The following is a 20,728-nucleotide window of genomic DNA, read 5'->3' as shown; positions in this document are numbered from 1 at the left end:
TTCTGCCAGCTCCTGTCATATTAATTCAGGTACAGTCAGGTGATTTGTCTCCCTTTTTTTTTTTTTTTTTTGTCCTGCGCAGCCTCTTTCATTGCAGTAAGAATAGAGCTGTGTAGTCATTTGTTGCCAAAAAAAAAAAATGTTAAGATGAAGCTTGTAAGATTTTTTTTTATGGTTTGTTTCCTCTAGGCCATTCACTTGTGACAACTCAGCTCCTATTTGAGGTTATTTATTTTAGATTTTTTTTTCTTTTGTTTTGTTTTTGTTTTGTTTTTTGTTTTTTTTTTCCCTGCAAGGCTTGACTTGCCTGCTCTCGCCCCAGAGACGGAGACGATGAAGAGGAGGAGGCGGATCGGGGCTTTGCAGTCTGGAAGCAGATGGGTTTCATCCTTTGGAAAATAAATATTGAAAGTGATCTGCTCCCTCTGTTTTTGCTCGGAGTTGTTTGTTCGGAGTTTGTGTGAAAAATGCCACACTTGCGATAAAAAAAAACAACAAAAAAGGCTCTGCCATGATTCACGGACGAAGATGAAAATAATAATATAAAAGCGCAGAGACACACATGTCGCCATCAACTATCACTTTTTTAAAGAGTTTGTTTTGTATTAAGCACTGAGCCTTCAAGTGCTTATGTAGTTAACAGCTGGGCAGGAAGAAGTAGCGATACGTTAAAGAGTGCCTCAAAGACGGAGGGTACCATGACCAAGACCAAGAGTGAGGGCAAACCTGAAAGAAAGTGTCACACTAGCAGTTGCATGAATTATAATAACAACAAAGGTCACTTAGCTCGTGGATATCAGAGGAATAGACATTTTTGAAATCAATATATTTTGTTGGCTGAAACACTGCCTGAAACTACCTGATGAACACAAGGGGTCCGGTGTCTCGCTCAAGGACACTCTGACTTGCGGGCGGTCAGAGCTGAGAGTCCATCCAGCAAACCCTCTGATAACCGAGTGTCCCGTTGTGCCTCCTGAGCCAAAACTACTGCTGGCTCTGCAGCGTGGAAGGGGGCTGTTTCCAACAACGTAATGCGCTTTTAAAGTGATGACAATTCACAATGAGGTGAATGAGTACAACCCCTGGCAAACATTATGGAATCGCCGGCCTTGGAGGATGTTCATTCAGGTGTTTTATTTTGTAGAATAAAAGCAGATCACAGACATGCCACAAACCTAAAGACATTTAATGGCAACTTCTGGCTTTGAGAAACACTGAGATAAATTGTGGTAGCCATTAACAATTGCTTTTTTTTTTTTTAGATCAAGCAGAGGGGGAAAAAAAATATGGCATCACTCAAATTATGGACTAATGAAAAACAAATAAGACTAAAACACACCACTAGTACTTTGTTGCACCACCTCTGGCTTTTATAACAGCTTGCAGTCTCAGGCATGGACTTAACTTAAGAGACTATCAGTACTCTTCATCAATCTGGCTCCGACTCTCTCTGATGGCCGTTGCCAGATCAGCTTTGCAGGTTGGAGCCTTGCGATGGACCATTCTTTAATTTCCACCACAGACTTTCATTTGGATTGAGATCTGGACTCTTTTGCAGGCCATGGCGTTGACCTTATGCTTCTTTCTTCGAGGAAAGTTTTCACAGGTTTTGCTCTATGGTAAGATGCATTACCATCTTGAAAAATGATGTCATCATCCCCAAACATTCTTTCAACTGATGGGATAAGAAAAGTGTCCAAAATGTCAACGTAAACTTGTGCATTTATTGAAGACGTAATGACTGCCGTCTCCTCATTGCCTTTACCTGACATGCAGCCTCATATCAAAGCCCCATAGCATGGAACTGAACCTGGGATTCAGGAGGAACAGTGCGGGTTCCGTCCGGGTCGTGGAACACTGGACCAGCTCCATACTCTCCGCCGGGTGCTCGAGGGTTCATGGGAGTTCGCCCAACCGGTCCACATGTGCTTTGTGGATCTGGAGAAGGCGTTCGACCGTGTCCCCACGACGCATCTTGTGGGGGGTGCTCCAGGTGTATGGGGTCCACCGGTTCTGTTCATTGTTTTCATGGACAGAATTTCTAGGCGCAGCCAGGGGCCGGAGGGAGTCTGGTTTGGGAACCACATGATTGCGTCTCTGCTTTTCGCGGATGATGTTGTCATGTTGGCTGCATCGAGCCAGGACCTCAAATGTGTGCCGTTGTGGTTTGCAGCCGAGTGTGAAGCGGCTGGGATGAGAATCAGCACCTCCAAGTCCGAGGCCGTGGTTCTCGACAGGAAAAAGGTGGCTTGCCCTCACCGGATCGTTGGAGAGGCCCTGCCTCTGGTGGAGGAGTTCAAGTATCTCGGGGTCTTGTTCACGAGTGAGGGGAAGACGGAGCGTGAGTTCGACAGGCGGATCGGTGCGGCGGCTGCAGTGATGCGGTCGCTGTACCGGTCCGTCGTGGTGAAGAAGGAGCTAAGCCGAAAAGGCAAGGCTCTTGATTTACCGGTTGATCTACGTTCCCACCCTCACCTATGGTCATGAACTTCGGGTAATGACTGAAAGAACGAGACTGCGAATACAAGCGGCCGAAATGAGTTTCCTCCGTAGGGTAGCGAGGCGCACTCTTAGGGACAGGGCGAGGAGCTTGGTGTAGAGCCGCTGCTCCTCCGCATCGAGAGGAGTCAGTTGAGGTGGCTTGGGCATCTGTTTCGGATGCCTCCTGGACGCCTCCCTGGAGAGGTGTTCCAGGAGGAGACCCCAAGGAAGACCCAGGGCACGCTGGAGGAACTACGTCTTTTGGCCGGCCTGGGAAAACCTTGGAGTCCTGCCGGATGAGCTGGAGGAGGTGACTAGGGCCAGGGAAGTCTGGACATTTCTTCTGAGACTGTTTCCCCCGCGACCCGACTCCGGATAATAGTGGCAAAAGATGGATGGATGGATGAACATCCTCCAAGACTGGTGATTCCATCATTTTTGCCAGGGGGGTAGTACTGAATGTCTATAGTGTACAGAAAAGTGTTTCATATGTGTCGTCCCTATGATAAATGATTATTTTTTAGGTCTATTATGTCACAGATCTTGTAAACTTTTGCGTTTACATAGAGTTACACAGAGTGCAGAATATTGTGTGACTATTGTGTTCATGGTGGGAACAACCTTGTATAGGCTAACTGAAGGCAGCAATTTCTAAAAACCTCATAAAAAAAACATGGTAATGAAGACAATAACTAATTTAGTCACTAGGCATCATTTATGTTATCACTACTGCACTGCAGTCCTAGCAGTCAAGTAACTCATGGTTAGTTACTCAGTATGGTTTCAGAATAATTGATTGATTACTAATTGATGTAACTTTTTCAAAGAAAGAAAATACTTCTGTTGACTTCAGGGGTCGTTCTCTCACTCAAGCAAATCAAATAATTGCTATTGTAAATATTGCAAAAGACTGCAATGATTTAGGCTAGCGCCCCATTCTAAACAAGATAACGGTATAGCTTAGCTCACTCAAGCTGCAATGTGAAAGACGAGTTGAAGAAAAAAAAAAAACTATCATTTTTGATATATTTGGTCGAATGGTTAGCGCCATTACCCGGGAGTCCGGGGTTAGAAGCCCGCTTGGAGCCACATTCGCAAAACAAATGACTTGCAAAACCCTAACTCTTGTCATGTCACATTCCGGCTGTCAAGTTTTGTTCTCCCAAGCCCCACCAGGATCCAATATGGTGGCCCATTCATTTTAATGTAGTTGGTCATCCAGCGCATGCGTAGAATTTTTCTTTTGGCTCCCACAATATGCGGCGGCCATTAGAGCATGCGCACATCACATGATGCCTTTGGAACTTCCGTGACACATCAGGACGCATCAGTCAATCACATCATGCTGTGAATAAACTCTTTTCTGTTTCTAGTGGCTTTCTGGTCTTCGTATGACTTAAGAATTTACAATAGAAAGATTTATTATGAACCGCATCCTGTCAGCCTTTTTCAAGCGTTTCTTTTTGTGTTGCGGGCAATGGGGAAAAATGCTTTTCTGGGTTGTAAGTGGTTTTGGCTGCAATACCCGCGAGTGGCCACTGGAAGATAATCGCCGTGCCGCCGTCTGGCATCCAGGTCTGGAAAAACATCTATGCCCATTGCCCATCTCATTACCTTGTATATATCCGCGTCTCCCTTTGTCATGTGCCAGTTGTTCTTGTTACTGCAACAGAGAGCCAGCGCCTTCATATCCACGTCATTGTCTTGAGTTATCACTTTTCCGTGAGTCTTTGGTAGTTACTTTGTGCCTTATGATTTTTTTTTTTCCTCTTCAGAATGATTTTCTGGTCATGACTTTTAATCACATTTTTCCTCTAGGGAGTGACTTTTCTTTGCACCTTCAACAATTAATGTGTTTTGTTTTTGTTTTTTTCCCCCCCATATCAGAGTAATTTTGTGTTCAGACTTTTTTTTTGGACATAAATACTCTTTAATTTGAAACTTTGACTAGTGCATTTGGGTTCAGGCTTTAATTGTCAGTCGTGACACGGAATCCTGCTCGTTAATCTCGTGAGTCATGTTGAGAAATGATATTTTAAATTGCCTGCCCTGATTTGCTGAAAGAATGCAAGTTCTTACATTTCCTGCCGTGTTATTCTGCGCGGGGGAATGGGTTCAGTGTCCTTTTCTCTTTCCAATATTCAATTTAACCAGCCAGTTTTCTTCATCTTTGACTTGTTGTTTGCAGCTCGAGACAACCAGCAGGCTCTGCATGCTGTTGTGTGTGCAATGTGTCAGCGGGTCTCTCTCAAAGCAGCCATTTTGCCGAAACTGGCTTGCACACGTGTTTCTAATCTTCAGTGATCCACCGTTGGCTCCATGCGGTTCGAAAAGTTCTCATGATGCTCTTGTGCCTTTCGGGCCAGCTGGAAAGACGCCGCAACTGCAAATGGGACCTAACAGATCTTCTGTGTGTCTTCTAAACGTGTTTTCCATCAGCGGGGAAGAAATAAATAATGAACAATAATGAACGATGAGCAAACTGCCTTTTGAAGGCAGCGTTGCCAACTCGCACGCTTTTAATGTCCGTCTTACACTCTCACACCACCTGATGGTTCTCCCTCTTGTGAGTCATGTGCTTTTAGGTGGAAAAGAGTCCTAAAGTATTTGGCCTTGATGTACAATGAACAGCCACTAAAGTTACCTAAAGTTAGCAAAGCTGGTTGAAGGTAACAACAATGATGATGGCCCGAGAGGAGAATGAATTATCCGGAATTGATTAAAAAAATAATAATAATAAGCTTACTTCTTATATGAAAGCAATCTTAAACAAAAGACTTCTCACATCGTTTTGAGACAATAATTTTTTTTTTCTTTAATAAGTAACATCAAAATCAATGCAACCAATACTAAAATAACGGGACTAGTACTTCACATGGACAGAGGTCGTCCAGAACAAAGTGCCCTCTGGTGCAAGAACTGAAGACTAAAAAAACAATAGAAAAAAAACAATAAAAAAACAGAACCAAAACATAGGAAGTAAAAAATAACATGAGCAATTACTGAATCGGTAGCTATAGGACAAAAAGGACAAAAGATAAGAACAAGCCAGTTTTAGGAACAATCTGTGGTTACTTAAGGAGCAAGAAACAGGAATTAATAAGGTGTGACATAACGTGACTTTGAGTAAAATAAGAGCTGTGTTAATGGCACGGTTTCCTTTTTGTTTTCTTCACCAGCGTATGTTTGCCATACAAACAGGAATGTATTAACAAGACACAACCCAAAGTGGTGCAGACAAGCAAAATGTCTTGTGAAAATTCTTGTGTACCATTGGACATATTCGACTATTTACATCTCCCGTTCCCCGCGCGAGGGGTGGTCGTTCGTACCACTCCTTCCATACTTTTTTTTTTTTTTTTCTTTTACAAAAATAGCTCTTCTCTATAGTGGAACTGTGTTCACCTTGAAAAAAGAAACCCAAAACAATTTAAATGCAAATGCATAAAAACCTCAAGATGAAAACGGTGACATCTGGACTCAGCTGTGGAGTGGATTTTGGCACTTCTTCATACAAACGAGTTAAAAGGACACGGGACAAAAGAGCATCTTCTTGGCATCAGCAGCGGCTGTCCAGCGGGTCCAAGGAGAAGACGGTGCCCTCTAAGGTTAGTCCCATTTTGAACCCCTCCTGCAAAGACAAAGCGGCGGTGAGTGGGGTGAATTACACGGTGCTGGACAGGCGGGATACCTGTGTGACGTTTTGCAAAGAGGAGTTGAGGGGAAAGGGCGAATGAAATTCTTAGGAAGGGTGGGGGGGTGGGTCTCGAAGGGTTCTGCTATTTTAATAATGTAGCGCAGCATGCATCCACCAAACAGCCACTGTGCTTCTCCAATGACACCATGCAACAAGCCGCAAACATGCGAGCGCACAACGACAACAACAACAACAACAACAACAACAGCAAAGGCAAACACACAAAGCAAGATGACAAAGATTACAAACCATCTCTGTCTCTACAGGTGGAGAGCAAAAGACAGGAGGAAGCAGAAGTTGAAAACAGATTAGAAAGAGAAAGGCTTTAGCCGCAACACGGCCCCCTGCTGGTGGAAAAATAACATTTTTTGTATGTATATATATATATATATATATACGTATATATATATACGCGCACACAGACACACACACTCTGCAAAGCACTTGATAAACATGCAGCAGCACACGGAACATACAATAAACTCCGTCAATAGGCCACTCACAGCCAACTGGAACTGTTAGCAAAGAGTCCATACAAGAACTGTAATCATGAATCACTCAAGACAACAAAAAAATAAATCACCTCACAATATGCACTCTCGATACCAATACAAAGTGACATATATGCAAAGAAATTGCTTATATAAATGCAATAGTCTACTGTTAAAAATGCCATTTCTGGACCACCAGCTGAATACAGGGCTGGGTACCTATCAAAGTTTTTTTTTTTTTGATATAATGCAAACTTCTATAACTATAATAACTATATATAACTATATATTTTTTTTAATACCAGGTGTTTTAAAACCAATTGCAGCAACAACAACAACAACAACAACAAAAAAAAAGAACACATTGAAATCACAGCAAATTCACTGGTGATTCTAATCAGGTTTTGCTCCAAATCAAGATTGATGGATTCCCGTCCTTTGCTGCTACCTCCTTGGGTCAAATGTTGCAAATGTTGTTTTGCTTTATTTTGATCCACCTTTAAGAAGTGGAGCCATGCTTTAGACCTCTTTGTCACGACGCTAATTTTCACTGTAACGTACAGTGTGAAAAAGGTTTGCGCGAGTCTTTAGCCTCTCTGACGTGAAAGCCAATCAATCACCAGTGACTTTAGATCGTGACAGTCATATGACAAGTGATTATTGGCTAAGATTAATTTTCTGAGAAACGTGAATTTGGATGAATATCTTTTCTCCCAGTCGATTAGAACGCTAACAACTCTTTAGAATTAGAATGGTAAAAATAAACAAATACAATGGACTTACATTTATTTGCTTCACAACTCAATGATTTTTAACACATATGTACATATATGCATACTATATGTACTGCATATGTGTTAAATTTGATTTTCCTAATTGACTTCACTGCACGCGTGTTTCTTGTCTCTGCAAACCAAACCCTCTGGCTGCTTTTGTTTACTCTGCAGGTGCCGCAGGTAGGCGGAGACAAAGCGAGAGGTTGCCGAGTGGGGATCACGGGATTTCATTAGGAGGAGTGTGACACCTGCGCTCTGCGTGCGAGAGCAGCTTTCAAACACCCCCCCACCCCCCCTCTGGGGCTCGGCGTCGTCCGACAGATGCCAGGCTTTGATCTGCTTGCGATCGGTCTGCTCGGCTGCACCTGTGCACCACAACAATTTCCCGGTGTCAAGAGCGGCGGCGCTGACGTCGAGATGTTTTGCAGACAAATTGGTGTGAAAGTAGTACATCACCACCAGGCCGTGTCCCCCAACTTGCAGCCGAGGCTGCTGTAACGCGGGTGATGCTCAGCGCTCCAGCGATGCGGAAGAACGGCACAAAACGACACCGTATATATTTTATACATTTGTTTACAACATTGAAAGCACGGATCCATCCTGCCTCGCATCAACGGTTCAGGCTGCTGCTGCTGGTGCAATGACATTTAAACCATGTTCAATTTGTGCTAAAGGGGCCCAGACTACCCTGGCACACGCCCGTCACATCTCAAACTGGTTGGTTGGAAGTGACAGTGAGCTCACTGCACTCCGATGGCCTCCGCAGTCAGCAGATCTCAGCCCATGCAGAGCATGCAAACGAGGATTTGCATCGCGGGGGGCGCGCAGCCGACAGATCAGCAGCGACTGCGCGACGCTGTCGTGACAACGTGGACCAAAGATCTCTGAGGAACCTCGCTGAAGGTTTTGCCACAAAGAATTGAGGCTCTTCTGAAGGCAAAAAGGGGGCCGAACCATTCGCTCACGAGGTGAACCTCATGAAGTGGCCAATGAGTGTACGTTTTGAATGGAAAATGACTAATTCTGTTGTACACAAGCACACACGCGCACACATATATACATTCTTTTTTTTTTCTCTTGATCTGCATGAATAAAATATTTATTTTATACATTATTTAGAGTGTCCTTTACAATTTAAAATGTTATAATGCAGCGGCCCTCAACCTTTTTTGCACCGCGACCTGGTTTAATGTGGTATTTACTAAATATAATAATACACATGAATCCACTGTGTTCACATTTGGAACTTTATTAGCATCGTCCTCCTGACATGGCGACGACGACATACCATGCTGAGTGACATAGGTTTTTTTTTTTCTTCCTCAACACTCCCCAAAGTTTGTTTGTTTTCACTCATGTTGCTCGCTAGCTTGCTAGCCAGTCGGCTTAATCTAGCGGTGACGTAGCATGTGACGAAGACGAGCGCCTTGACGTGCATCAAGAGTTGAGCCATAGATGGATGTAACGGAGAGAATCCGCTGATTTTTCAAAATAAAATTGTTCAGACTTAGACAATAAATTAAACTGAATTAGTTCAATGGAAGTTAATTATTCTATCTGTGCGGCCCGGTACCAAATGACCCATGGACCGGTACCGGTGGGCTTTATGATGGATTTTTTATGTTTAATTGACTTTTTTTTTTTTTTGCCTGAGCAAACACACGGTGCCTCCATTTCTGCATCTCTGTGAAAATTCATTTTGCAATTTGTCTCTTTTAAATCCAAACCAACGTGTGAGTCATTTCCTATGAAACTCTATGAGGCCAGCCACTCCCAGACTGGGGGACATGATGAGATTGCGGTAACATCTGCCTGATTAATTGTAACACCATGGGGGACCGGTGCTTATGGGCCAATTGTGAGCAACGCTGCCAAGAAACTATTCAGCGGAGGCAGCCACGTCTGAGGCTTCGCCCACCGGCCGCAAAAATCAGTGTTCGTTGCGAGACAAAAACACGTCTGGGTTCTTCAAAGCAGCTGCGCTAACAATAACAGACAGCAGCGCCTGAGCCGGGTGTTTACGGCTCCAGAATCAAATCACGGAGAGAGGAGGAGGGGGAATCAGAGGCGGGCAGCCTGGGACTCACCTGCATCTCATCCAGCTTTGACTGGATGTCTGGAGGGAAGTCTGCTGCCCCGCAGGTGAACGGATCAAACGGCTCGGCGCCAAACAGGTCTTTATCTGCCAAGAGAACACAAGCAAGTGCTAGAAAACGCCACACAGGAAGTTTCAACCACTGACGCCACCAGCTGCAGCCCCCTGGAGGGCGACAAAGCCAATGCAAACGGGCAGCGAGGCCAATACGCATCGAATAGAAATGGTCACAGGATTACATTTTTTCAGTGTCAGTCAAAGAATTAATGAAAATAAATCATTATAATCTCTTTTATTAGGATTGTTTTGTATTTAAATATGTGAACAGCATCTTCTATTGAGATAAATACAACAGGTCCTACTGAGATGAGAGATTTTACTCTACAAGAGTGAACCCGTTAGGATTGGCTCAGGCATGTGAGGCGCTAGGGAAGACTTGAAATGTTTATCCTTTCAAAGGACAACCACTAAAATATTCAAATCCCCTGCTGGGGGCCACAGCTGACTTAGTCAATAAACTTTATTGACAAGAGTCAATAAAGTTGTCATGCACAGCGACTCACCCACCTAGGATATTTCAAATCTATATGTAAAAAATATGATGAGTCATGATGAACTTCTCCAAGTAACCAGCAGCAGCCAAACGTCTCTTATATTTGTTACAGCACTCACACATTGGTGGCCCCTCACCCTATAAAGGGTCACATACCCCTTGACATAACGGCTTAACAATATGTGCCATCCAGCGCGGGTAAATTATTAATTGTGCTCTTTTTGCAATCAGCCCATTTCACAACGACGCCGCTCTGCTTTAAAATTTGTCATAAATGTTGGCTGGTTGCTGTTGGTCTTTTGCTTCCGGGTGGCTCGCAGCTTTCCGGAATTTGGAGACTGGAGCCGTAAAAAAAAAAAAAACCTTCCGGCCAGGAGGAAAACGACTCACTTATATCCGGCGGTAGCGTGGTGGGTGGCGGCGGCGGACAGCCGTTGCTGGCAGGCGTGGGCACCAGGGGCGTCACGGGCGAGAAGGGAACCATGTCAAACACGTCCGTGGACTGCGGTTTGATGGAGACGCTCCCCGCCTGCGCGCGAGGTCAGTGGAAATATTTAAGACCTTGAAATTGTACATTTCTTCAGCAAGGAAAAGGGCAGAAGGCAGGCGAGCGGAAGAGAGAGAGAGAGAGAGAGAGAGAGAGAGAGAGAGAGAGAGAGAGAGAGAGAGAGAGAGAGAGAGAGAGAGAGAGAGAGAGAGAGAGAGAGGCTTCATTACGCGAGGCCGCGGGATGCTGAGGCCCTCGGCGGCCTTAGCGGGAAGGAGAGCCGGTTTGGCAGGGGGAGGAGTTAGTAGGCCGGCGGACAGGTTGGAGTCTGGCGAGCTCATGGGGGTGAGCGTGACAGAGGAGATCTCCAGACAGGACAGCGACTTGATGCTGTGGCACCAGAAGAGAGAGGAGGGCCTCTCCAGCATGAACAAGTCGTCCGCAGCGCTGATGTGCAGCGGCTGAGGGACAGAGAGGGAAGAGAGAAGGGAAGAGAGGGAAGAGAGGGAAGAGAGAAGGGAAGAGAGGGAAGAGAGGGAAGAGAGGGAAGAGAGAAGGGAAGAGAGGGAAGAGAGAAGGGAAGAGAGGGAAGAGAGGGAAGAGAGAAGGGAAGAGAGGGAAGAGAAGAGAGGGAAGAGAGGGAAGAGAGGGAAGAGAGGGAAGAGAAAGCGGCGGCAGAGAGAGAATGACCAGAGAGCAGGAACAACGTTATTCAGCCTGGCTCGCACCTGTTTGGGGGGGGGTCATAACAGTGGCAGGAGGCTCCCACGAGAAATGGAAGCCAAAACAATCAGGAGGTGAGCGCCTCGCAGTTCTCATCACGCAAATCAGGTGTGTAATTACTTGGCTTCGCACACAACCAAGACCCCCCAAACCCAAGACCAATGACAGGTCGAGGTTGCGCGTTTAATTACCAACAAACCCAGCGATCCCCACAAAGAACAGAGCGTTGAAAGGGACAGTTCCACAGGAGGCGGGGGGGGGGTTTACAGTCTGGACGAATGTCTTTTTTCATCGTCGTGCAAGTTTTTCCCCACGGAAGGCGAACAAAAAAAAAAGAAAATGGGAAAAAGTTACGTGACGGCGAGAAAGGCTCCTGTTCACAGTTTCAGACTAATTGAGCTCTTTGCTTTACCCAAACACCGAATAAAAATAAATGTGAGAAGCATTTTGTACGACTCCAGCAGACAAAAAGGCTATTGAAGAAAACCTCTGCAGTTACGCACACTGACTACAGATGTGGGCTGACTTTCATTTACGAGGGAGAGTCAATTAATAGTTATCAGTACGGCACATTCCATAGAAATGTTTTTCTTTTTTTGTTTAGCTTATTTGGTAGGAACGGCGCATGTTAATGAACATTTCTTCGCTATTAATGCAATGCAAACAAGCTGGAACGTAGCCAAAGGCTATTTACTATCTGCTGTTCCTAGATGATTAAGAATATGCATTTAAAAAGAGGGAAGAAAGAGAGAAAAAAAAGGCAAACATATAAACAAGCTAACAGAAACGACAAGTTAGCCTGTATGCAGACACACACGGAAAAATCCATTGTTTTTAGGTCAGTTAGTAATTTTGAATATTTAAATCTAATGTTTAGTGCTCAATATGTTCACTGTGTCTTTAAACAGACAAATGCGCGTGGTGTGTTCGTACTTACCGGTGGCACGTGAGCAATCATTAGCTGCTCTTCCAGCTCTTGCAGTTGCTGCTTTAGCTCTGAGTTTTCCGCTTCCAGCTCTTGAATCTGCACATGAAGACACGTGGTTTCTTGATGCTGTCACGCACATGTATTGAACCCACTGCAACATTTAGAATGACACAACACTGGCAGCAAATCTGTGGTCAATTTCCAGCTTTTAAATATTTTACAATCAAATAATATAAACACGTACTACTGGTACTATTACTAGTACTAGGACTTTATCATCTTAAAGTTTTACAGAAATATTCCTCTGAACTTGACATCAAGAAAGAAACCATACAAAAAACACTGTAATACATATGCCAGGACTCTAAGTGGCGCTGTAATGCTGGCACAAAAAACACTGCATAAAACTGAGTGAATGAGCAAAAGATGTGAATATGGAAGTGCAAGCGAGAGAGGAAATGTTCGTGTGGAGTGAGAACTTGAGGTGCAGAGGCCGCTGTGTGAGCATGTCAGAACAGCTGCGTGGTGTAACTGCTGAAATGCCAGAGATTTGATCATTCTGGGACCTGGTTTCAAAATTGTGCGCACTCTGGCTTCCTAAACAGCAGTTGTGTGTGTGTAATGAAACATCCACATGACGAGAAGCTGCCCTCCTCCTGAACTCGTCTCTGTTTGACTCATGCGTTATGTTGTTGGACAGCGACACTAACTATCAACGGGGAATGAATGGATGAGCGCACCCTCTTCTGCAAGGTCCCGATCTGCTTCCTGGTCTCCACGTCTTTGCCTCCGGACTCCAGGAACTTCTTGTAGGCCAAGTCAAAGGCCTGACCGATGGTTAGAGTTATCTCCTCCGCCTGCATCAACGACAACCAAACTACCAAAGTCACCAAACCCACCGCGGAACCGCCGTGTTGCCTTCGAATCATGGAAACACAGTGAGCACAAACACATTGTGAATCCTCCTCAACGGTTCCACCGTGGTGAGGTTATTGGGGGGAGAAAAAACGCAAGCAAATGACACCTACACACTTTTCGCTGTCAAACACGTAGCAGAGGTGTTTGTTGGATTCCGAGTCTTTGCAGATGAAAGTGAATATCCTTTTATCTGTTTTGTCGTCTGCACAGAAGGATATCCGGTGGAGCTGACAGTTGTGCAGCACGTCCTGAAAAACAACAAAGGCCACGACGTTCATTATTCACCGACTTTATGAGCTTTGGCAACAGATCCCGTCCGTTGCTGCGGGGATCTTGGTCGCGTCAGAAGCACCTGCCAAACAACATCACTCACTTTTGTCTTGGGATCGAGTATCTTCACTCCATAAATGGAGATCTGTAGCTCCACTTTTGGGGTCTTCAGTCCCTCTGACTTCTTGATGTGTCTCTGAAACTGTCGACCGCAAAGAGAAAGTTGTTATTCTTTTTTTGAAGCGCAGCCCTGGAAAATCAGGGCAAACGAAAGCGCGACACGACTCAACAGTCAATGTGAAACAATAACGTGGGAAGCAGCTGATCGTTAGCAGTTACTTTTTATAAAGTGGTCAACGTTCCAACCCTAACGTGGCCATAGAAACAGATTGACGTGCCAGAGTGTAACCCCCAAGGTGGGGGCAAGAAGTCTGCCGCATCTTCAGGAAGTTTTGAAAGTTTCAATTGTATTTGTCAAACGGAGGTCTGAGTCCCGGGCTTGAAGCCTTCCTCCGGGGACTCTGGGTTCCACTCACATGGAAGAACGGATCCTTCACGCACTCTTTCGAGAAGGCGGCGACCACGCAGAAGAATTTAAAAGCCATTTAAAGTCACTGCACTACGTCATTTAGCGACAGAGGGGAGGGAAACGGGTTGGGAAGACCGTGCTTGGCGCCAAGCAGGTGGCTCGTGGGTTTTATCTACCTGACAGCCTCCTTGAGGAACCATCTGCCTGTGCTGCAGCTTATCTGAGTCTAAACTACAAAGGCAGGTTTGGCAAGCAAACAACAATATAACTGCTGTTATACGGCAGGTAGTGTAGAACTGCAGCACAACAGCGATTGATCCGTACTTTAAAAACAAAATAAAAAAAAAACATCATTCATTAAATCAAAATCAACCATTCGTGTGACAACACTTTCAGCAAAGTCACGCTTTTGAATATGAGTTTGCACTTGCTGCTCTTAAACACAAATCCAATTGCCATCATATAAGTGCTCGAGTGTTTTAGAGAAGATTAAGGTGCGTTTCGGTCCTTCAAAGTGTTGCCAAAGCACAACCAAAGTCGCCGAGCGTTATTCCGCCAGTCGACATAAATACTGCGAGCACTTGGCAGCCAGTCTTTTAAAGAGAGGGTGAATCCTGCCAGCGGGAGGAGACGCCGCATCATTAACAGCGGGAACGCTCGGAGGAAGCCGGTAACCGCGGCGGGCGTTCGGGACGGAACCGTCACGGGCGGTTTTCATCACGAGATGGTGCACGGAAGAGAGCGAGCGCTCGTCTTGAAGAGGCTGCGGCACTTTGAGAAGTTTACTGCAGGAGGGCACCTCAGCGGTAAAATGATACAACCTGCTGTGGTTGAGCCATTGCAGGGATAAGAGCCAATCTCAGCTATGTTTAAGACTCAAGATCGTATTTCCTCCTCCTGCAGCTGGGAGTTAGAAGAGAGTTCAACCCCCCTCCACCCCCCCGGGGTGCAGAAAGAAACCGACAGAAGACAGGAGAATTTGTCCTGAATAATCAATCAGCGCTTGAGATTCTTCTTTTTCAGAAGGTCAAGCCCGTCGCGACTGTCAGTGCCTCTAGGAGAGTAACCATGGAGCTTTCCGTCCTCCAAACAGGCCTCCGAGATCAAATGTGACTGAACAATAGCGGTGTGGGTCCGGGAACACGGTGCTTCCCCATCAAGTGGCCTCACAGACTCAACTCTTGGCAGGAGGGAAACGGAGGGGGGGGGGGGGGCAGCGGGCGGCGAGCGCGGGGCCATGCGACCGCGAGGCTGCAGGACAGCGTGAGAGAGGAAGCAGCTCCCGCGCTCTTAGCTCGCTTTGAAGCAAACACTACGGAAGGGATTGTATGGACGGCATCAGAGGTTTATGACGTGGGCTTTATGTTTCGCAGCAACAGAACCAATGGGAATCGTCTCTGTGCTGAAGAAGGAGAAACGACAACGCTGAAAGAGAGAAAGGAGGAAAGAAAGAAAGAAAGACAAGACAGACGTTAATAAACTGCCTTGGTAGATATCATGAGACGGGGGGTTCTGGGTTCAATCCCCCGGCAGGGTCACGCTAATCCAAATGCAGCCTTTGGAGGGCGCACCTTGGGTTTTGTTCCTTGTGTCAGTCCCCGAGCCCAAATAAATTCAAGGGTTGAGCCAGGAAGGCCATGTAACGTGAAAACCTACATGCAATTTTTGCTTTGCTTTACTGTTATTGCATGAGCAGAAACATTGCAGGACCTTTTCTATGTAAGAATTTGCACTGGTACTTACCAATCAGAACCTAGCATTCAGGCAGAGCAAACACTTGAAATTCCCCTTGCTGGTGAAGAGCAAACAAGGTAAGAGTGCTGCTGGTATTTGGTGTTTGGCGTTAAAGGCGTGATTGCCTGGTTTGACAGCTGCAATCTGGATCAAATTCAGAGGTATTTTATGCCAGGGCAACATTGCTGTGGACGTGGCAGCTCTTTAAAGCGCTGGCTTTAAGCAGGGTGAAAGAGAGGCCTCCTCACACTCGTTTCTATTCAGTTCCAACGTGAATGTGCACTCGTTAATGGACGGGTAAAAATTTAGGGGGCGCACAGTGTCGGCTTTAGGTAATTCCTTCTGTCTTTTGCCATATCCACGTAATGTGTGTATATATATATATGTATGTATATGCAAAGACCAAAAAACATTAACATTTGACAACCTGAAATGAGGGTAAAGAAAAAAAAGACAACAAAAGAAAAAACTTCCATAACAGTAAATGTTGGCGGACCTCGTGACTATGTAGGAATTATATTATTTTCACAAATCTTAAACCCCCAGTAGAACCCACACTCAGATAGAATATATCCTCAATAGATCTTCGAACTCAACACCCAAAGCCAACAGATAGAGAATATTAACTGTCAAGAGTCTTTACGGCCTGTCACCAAGCTGGGCAGAAGTTGCACTAAAGAGCCTCAGCTCTAATAAATGGACTTGTTAGAGGAAAATGGTGAAAAAAAAATAAAAAAATAAAGATGTTATGGCTGGAGCTTGGCTGAGACGTCAACGGTCTCGTATCAGTTTTTATTGGATTTCAGATCTACCCGAGGAGGAGTGACTTATCCAGCAGTTCCAGGCGCACACGCGGCAGCCAGGCGGAGAAGAGGGCACCTTGGTGGTAACTGATGACTGAGGGGGGAGGGGGGGAGGGAGGGAGGGAGGGGCATTTGTCGATCGCTCCCCCTCCTCCCAAGTCCCAAATCCTGTTGTGCTAACCCTCCCTTAGGCTACAGCTTAGTATGAGGACTGGCGGTTACCTTCAGCTTCCTCACAGCATCCTTCACAACTTCCGTGCCCTTCGGAGCCTCCACCTCTGTGTTTCCGAGGAACTGCGAACGCAAACAAAGAGATTAGCAGGACGCCCCGACAAGTGCAGCTTTGTTTTTGACACAACTGCGACGCAATGATCTGTGTTGTGTTGAGATAAGATGCCCCCCCCCCACCCCCCGCCAAAAAAAAAAAAAAAATCACGCGAAGGCGCGACGTTGTGCCAGCAGTTCTGCCAACAGCCAACAGATGGAGCCATTAAGCTTTGAGCCAGAACAGCCCGCTTCCATCTGGAGGGAGGAGCGCTGCGTTGCTCCCGTCTCTCTCTCTCTTTCTCTCTCTCTCTCTCTCTCTCTCTCTCTCTCTCTCTTTCTCTCTCTCTCTCTCTCTCACACACACACACGCACACACACACACACACACACACACACACACACACACACACGCACTGCTCCGGTGCCTCTGGAGCTTAATGTGCGTCGCCTGTTTCCGAGCCCAGACTTCACAAACATTGAAGTCAGCTTCTTAAAGGTTGGCAAAACAAAGCAAAGCTAGCGGAACACAACAAACAGCCCCAGCAGTCAGGGACCGTCTGCGACACGACAACATCCGTGTTGAGCTCTACGGGGCTTAGTTTTTTTTTCGTTTTTTTTTTTTTTTTCATTTTTTTTTTTTTTTTATCCCAACCCCCACCCCACATGTTTTGTCCTTTCATACGATAAACGGCACTGAATTAACTTGAAAGTGAGCTGCTCGACATTTAGCCAAAGAGAAAGTGTAAATATACATAAAAAAATAAAACAACCCACATGATCTTTAAATCATCTGGCTAATTGAGCGCGTACTCTACGGACGGTCAGTGGCGGCATTAAGAAATACCAAAGCGACACTTCTCATTAGAGGAGGCAGACCGCAGACATTATAAGAGTGTCATCACTCTGCGGCGGCGTGACAAATGTACTATCGGGCTTTAAGGACACGTCCGCGAGAGGCGCTGACTTGAAGCCCGAAATAGCACGGAGAGGCTCTCGCTCCTGACCACTGCATTCTGGGATACGTCTGGGGAGCTTTCCCAAGGCACAGCCAGTTCAGAGGCTCATCCATCAACCAGTGCGTGTCGCTGAGGGGCAAAAAGATAAATAAATAAACAAATGAATAAGTATTGGAGTCCAGTCCCTGCCTTTAAAGGACGTGCAGCTTACCTAAAGGCGCTGGCTGAGCACCCTCGAAATGCAAAAATGATCACGCGCGCGCACATTGAGACGAGGGGTGGCGGTTCTGAGGAGCTGATTAAGGTCAAAGAATGCGAGACGGCGCCACCTCGTCGCACGTGCACGGCCGCCGCCGCCGCCGCAGCACGCCAAGGGGAAAGGCCGGGTTAGGGTTGTCATGCACAATTCAAGCGACTTCACAGAGTGATTTGATTGCTGATGTTGATGCCGGCAGGCTCGGCTCGGCTCGTTTTATTTTTCTCCTCCTTCCCTCTGGTCCAGAGGCTGATTACTGACATCAGCGGCAACCCACGGAAACAGAGGCTGCTGCTTCCAAACCCAACGTCTCTGCAATCATATCACCACCTGCCATTTTCCGGAGGGGTGGTAAAAAAAAAAAAAAGCTGCTCTTCCCGTGAGGGTATGATATATTCCCAACTGCGCTGATTTCTACATGAGAATCAGGTGGCCGTCTTACAGTGTTGCCAGATATACAATAATTCCTGTATTTAAACGACAAGCTTAACCTCTGTGCGATCAATAACAAAGTCCTGCAACATACAATAATCTGCCACCTTCATTACACTCCTAATTTAAATCACTTCATTCATAAGCAAAGAGTCTTGAAATTAATTCTGCACAAAGATACTGCCTTTTGTTTATTATGCAGCATTTCACGCAACTCTTTACAGTCAACAAGATGCACAAAATAGCAAACTTGACCTTAGACGTAAATAATACACAAGATTAAATGCGGAAAATTAGGCTTTTTTTTCTGTTAGACTATTCAATGGTAAAACTGCGTGATTGGTTTTAATATGCACGGTCTACAATAATCTGTTGTAGTCACATATGGTCCAGAGCTGCATCAGAATAAATATTGGGTGCAATTTTTACAAAATATCAAAAGTATAAAATCTCCTGTTGAAGTATCTATACTGTCGCAACACTTTATTTCAATTTGCCACATCTTCAAAATGCACCCTATTTTTCAAAGCTGGGGAAAGATTCCATTAAAATCAAAAACCTTAAGGAAAAATAGGAACTGTGCACAGAAAGATAAAATTGTTTCTAATTAGAAACAAATTGTTTTGGGGTAATTAACCAGAAACTCCAGACAACAGGAGGGCAGAAACTTATTAAACTTAATTGTCTGAATATTGTTGCATTGATTTTGAGTGGGCGATTGGATTCTTCACAATATTTAAGAGCTCAAAAACACTTTGCACATTTAGTTAGGAAGTTAGGAATTTAGGGTAATTTTGGGTAAAAGTCATCGTTTTAATATTCTGGATAAAACCTCTTCCAGTTTGTCTTTGCCCCACATGCCGGATCTTTAAAGCATTCGCTTGAAGCCCAGGTAACATGAAGGGGTTCAATCAACCGAATTGTGTTTTATATTAGCGAATGGGTTTGTAGGACCACAAACTGAAATGTACTGTATTATAGTTGTAAGCTGCATGTGAGAGCTTTTCAATCATCACCTCCAGACTTTGAGTTATTTTACCTTTTCAGTGGCCTCCCCTTGTAAAGAGATCATGAGCTGTTGATTTGAGGGTGCTTTCACACTGCAGACGTGTGGAGGTTCAGATTCCAATTGAAATGCGACGGTGAAGAGTCAATGGCCCTGCGGTAAGCCAGAAAAAGGCACGCATAGATATCTATCCATATCTATTCATGGAATATGAATTAGGACCTCATGTGAGCGTGGAGTGTCTTATTTGCTTCGAAAACAACCATACAAAGTAACACAATTGTGCAAAAATGATTTGAGTCACTTTTCATGGTATTCTCTGTGTGCCTTTAAGCAGTCCAATACAATATAAAGCATGTTTCCTGCTGTATCCCAGTTCAGGATGACTGCATAAAAGTCACATGACTCTGAGCCTCAGCCAAGTTGCACTTTGCTCCTCGGTCTGTCAGGAATTTAAAAAAAGAATGTCCGACAGACAGCAGGGTCACATGGTGCGATGACACCGATGCCGCGTAAAGCTACATTAGCTGAACCAACGACCCAATAGAACTTGGGCTCCATCTCCCCATCTGCTGCTGAGTTACGGGCGTTGAATCCTTGCCAGGAAATGTGACAATGCCGCTGTGAAATCCCCGTTTGACCTCTTGGCAGGAAAACGAGATAAATTCATCTTCCTCTGCTGGCCGGCATGCGAAAAGTGAATTTCATCAGCATATTAATTTAAAGTTTATGGCTAAAAGGCACACAGTCAGCAACCTTTGGCCACCGCGCTTCGGATGCGCTCATTTTCGAGTGGCGGACCAACGGGCAAATTCCAAACAGAAGGCATTTCCGATATCGCACCTGAAACGTAATGTTTTGGGCATAAAAAAAAAAAAAAAAAAAAAAGGTGAGGCAGCGGTGCGGTAAATCTGAAGGGGCTCCGCAACGTTTTACAGCGCGTTAAACTGTGGCGCGCGAGGCCAAGAACAGCCTCAGCACTTTGACGGAGTCGCCCCGCGCACTTCCTCCACTAATGAGTGAGGTCCTCAGATCTCAGCTAATTCAGCCAGACGCGGCGCCGCTCATCTCGCCGGAGCTGGCAACACGCTTTGATTTCCGAGATGTGCCTGCTGCCACTCCGCTCGCCCCCCCGCCTCCTCATCTCCTTCCCCCTTTGTCTCAGTGTGGAGGATGTGCTGGTTTAAGGGTTTTCCAACGATGGTTGCGACAGATCCGGTGGCTCGTAGGAGACAAAGTCTCCAATGATGGAAGTGAGGCAGAGAACGGCAGGAGACGGTCAACCGGCGTGAGATTATTCTTTTTTAAAGCTGTTTTGTGACTCCG

General features: G+C 45.5%; 1 protein-coding gene across 5 annotated transcripts in view; it reads right to left on the bottom strand.

The window, feature by feature from the left end:
• Positions 1–5,270: 5,270 nt before the first annotated feature.
• Positions 5,271–20,728, bottom strand: part of LOC142891163 (PTB domain-containing engulfment adapter protein 1) — a 50,399-nt gene continuing 34,941 nt past the window's right edge. For 4 of the 5 annotated variants that reach the window (XM_076030582.1, XM_076030586.1, XM_076030585.1 and 1 more), the window contains 9 exons: positions 16,708–16,779; positions 13,523–13,621; positions 13,260–13,397; positions 12,972–13,088; positions 12,241–12,327; positions 10,811–11,041; positions 10,484–10,622; positions 9,533–9,627; positions 5,271–6,112 (listed from right to left, as the gene is read on the bottom strand). In XM_076030582.1, coding sequence (XP_075886697.1) covers positions 6,041–6,112; positions 9,533–9,627; positions 10,484–10,622; positions 10,811–11,041; positions 12,241–12,327; positions 12,972–13,088; positions 13,260–13,397; positions 13,523–13,621; positions 16,708–16,779 — 1,050 coding nt within the window. In that variant the 3' untranslated portion in view covers positions 5,271–6,040. The remainder of the gene's footprint in view (positions 6,113–9,532; positions 9,628–10,483; positions 10,623–10,810; positions 11,042–12,240; positions 12,328–12,971; positions 13,089–13,259; positions 13,398–13,522; positions 13,622–16,707; positions 16,780–20,728) is intronic. The other variant, XM_076030587.1, reaches the window with a different exon arrangement.

Source organism: Nelusetta ayraudi, unplaced genomic scaffold (genome assembly GCF_046127955.1).
Source record: "Nelusetta ayraudi isolate G7.1 ecotype Tasmania unplaced genomic scaffold, CSIRO-AGI_Nayr_v1 ptg000028l, whole genome shotgun sequence".
In the NCBI taxonomy this organism is placed as follows: domain Eukaryota; kingdom Metazoa; phylum Chordata; class Actinopteri; order Tetraodontiformes; family Monacanthidae; genus Nelusetta; species Nelusetta ayraudi.
The sequence above is the reverse complement of the archived record's forward strand: the minus strand, read 5'-3'. Positions and strand labels throughout refer to the sequence as shown.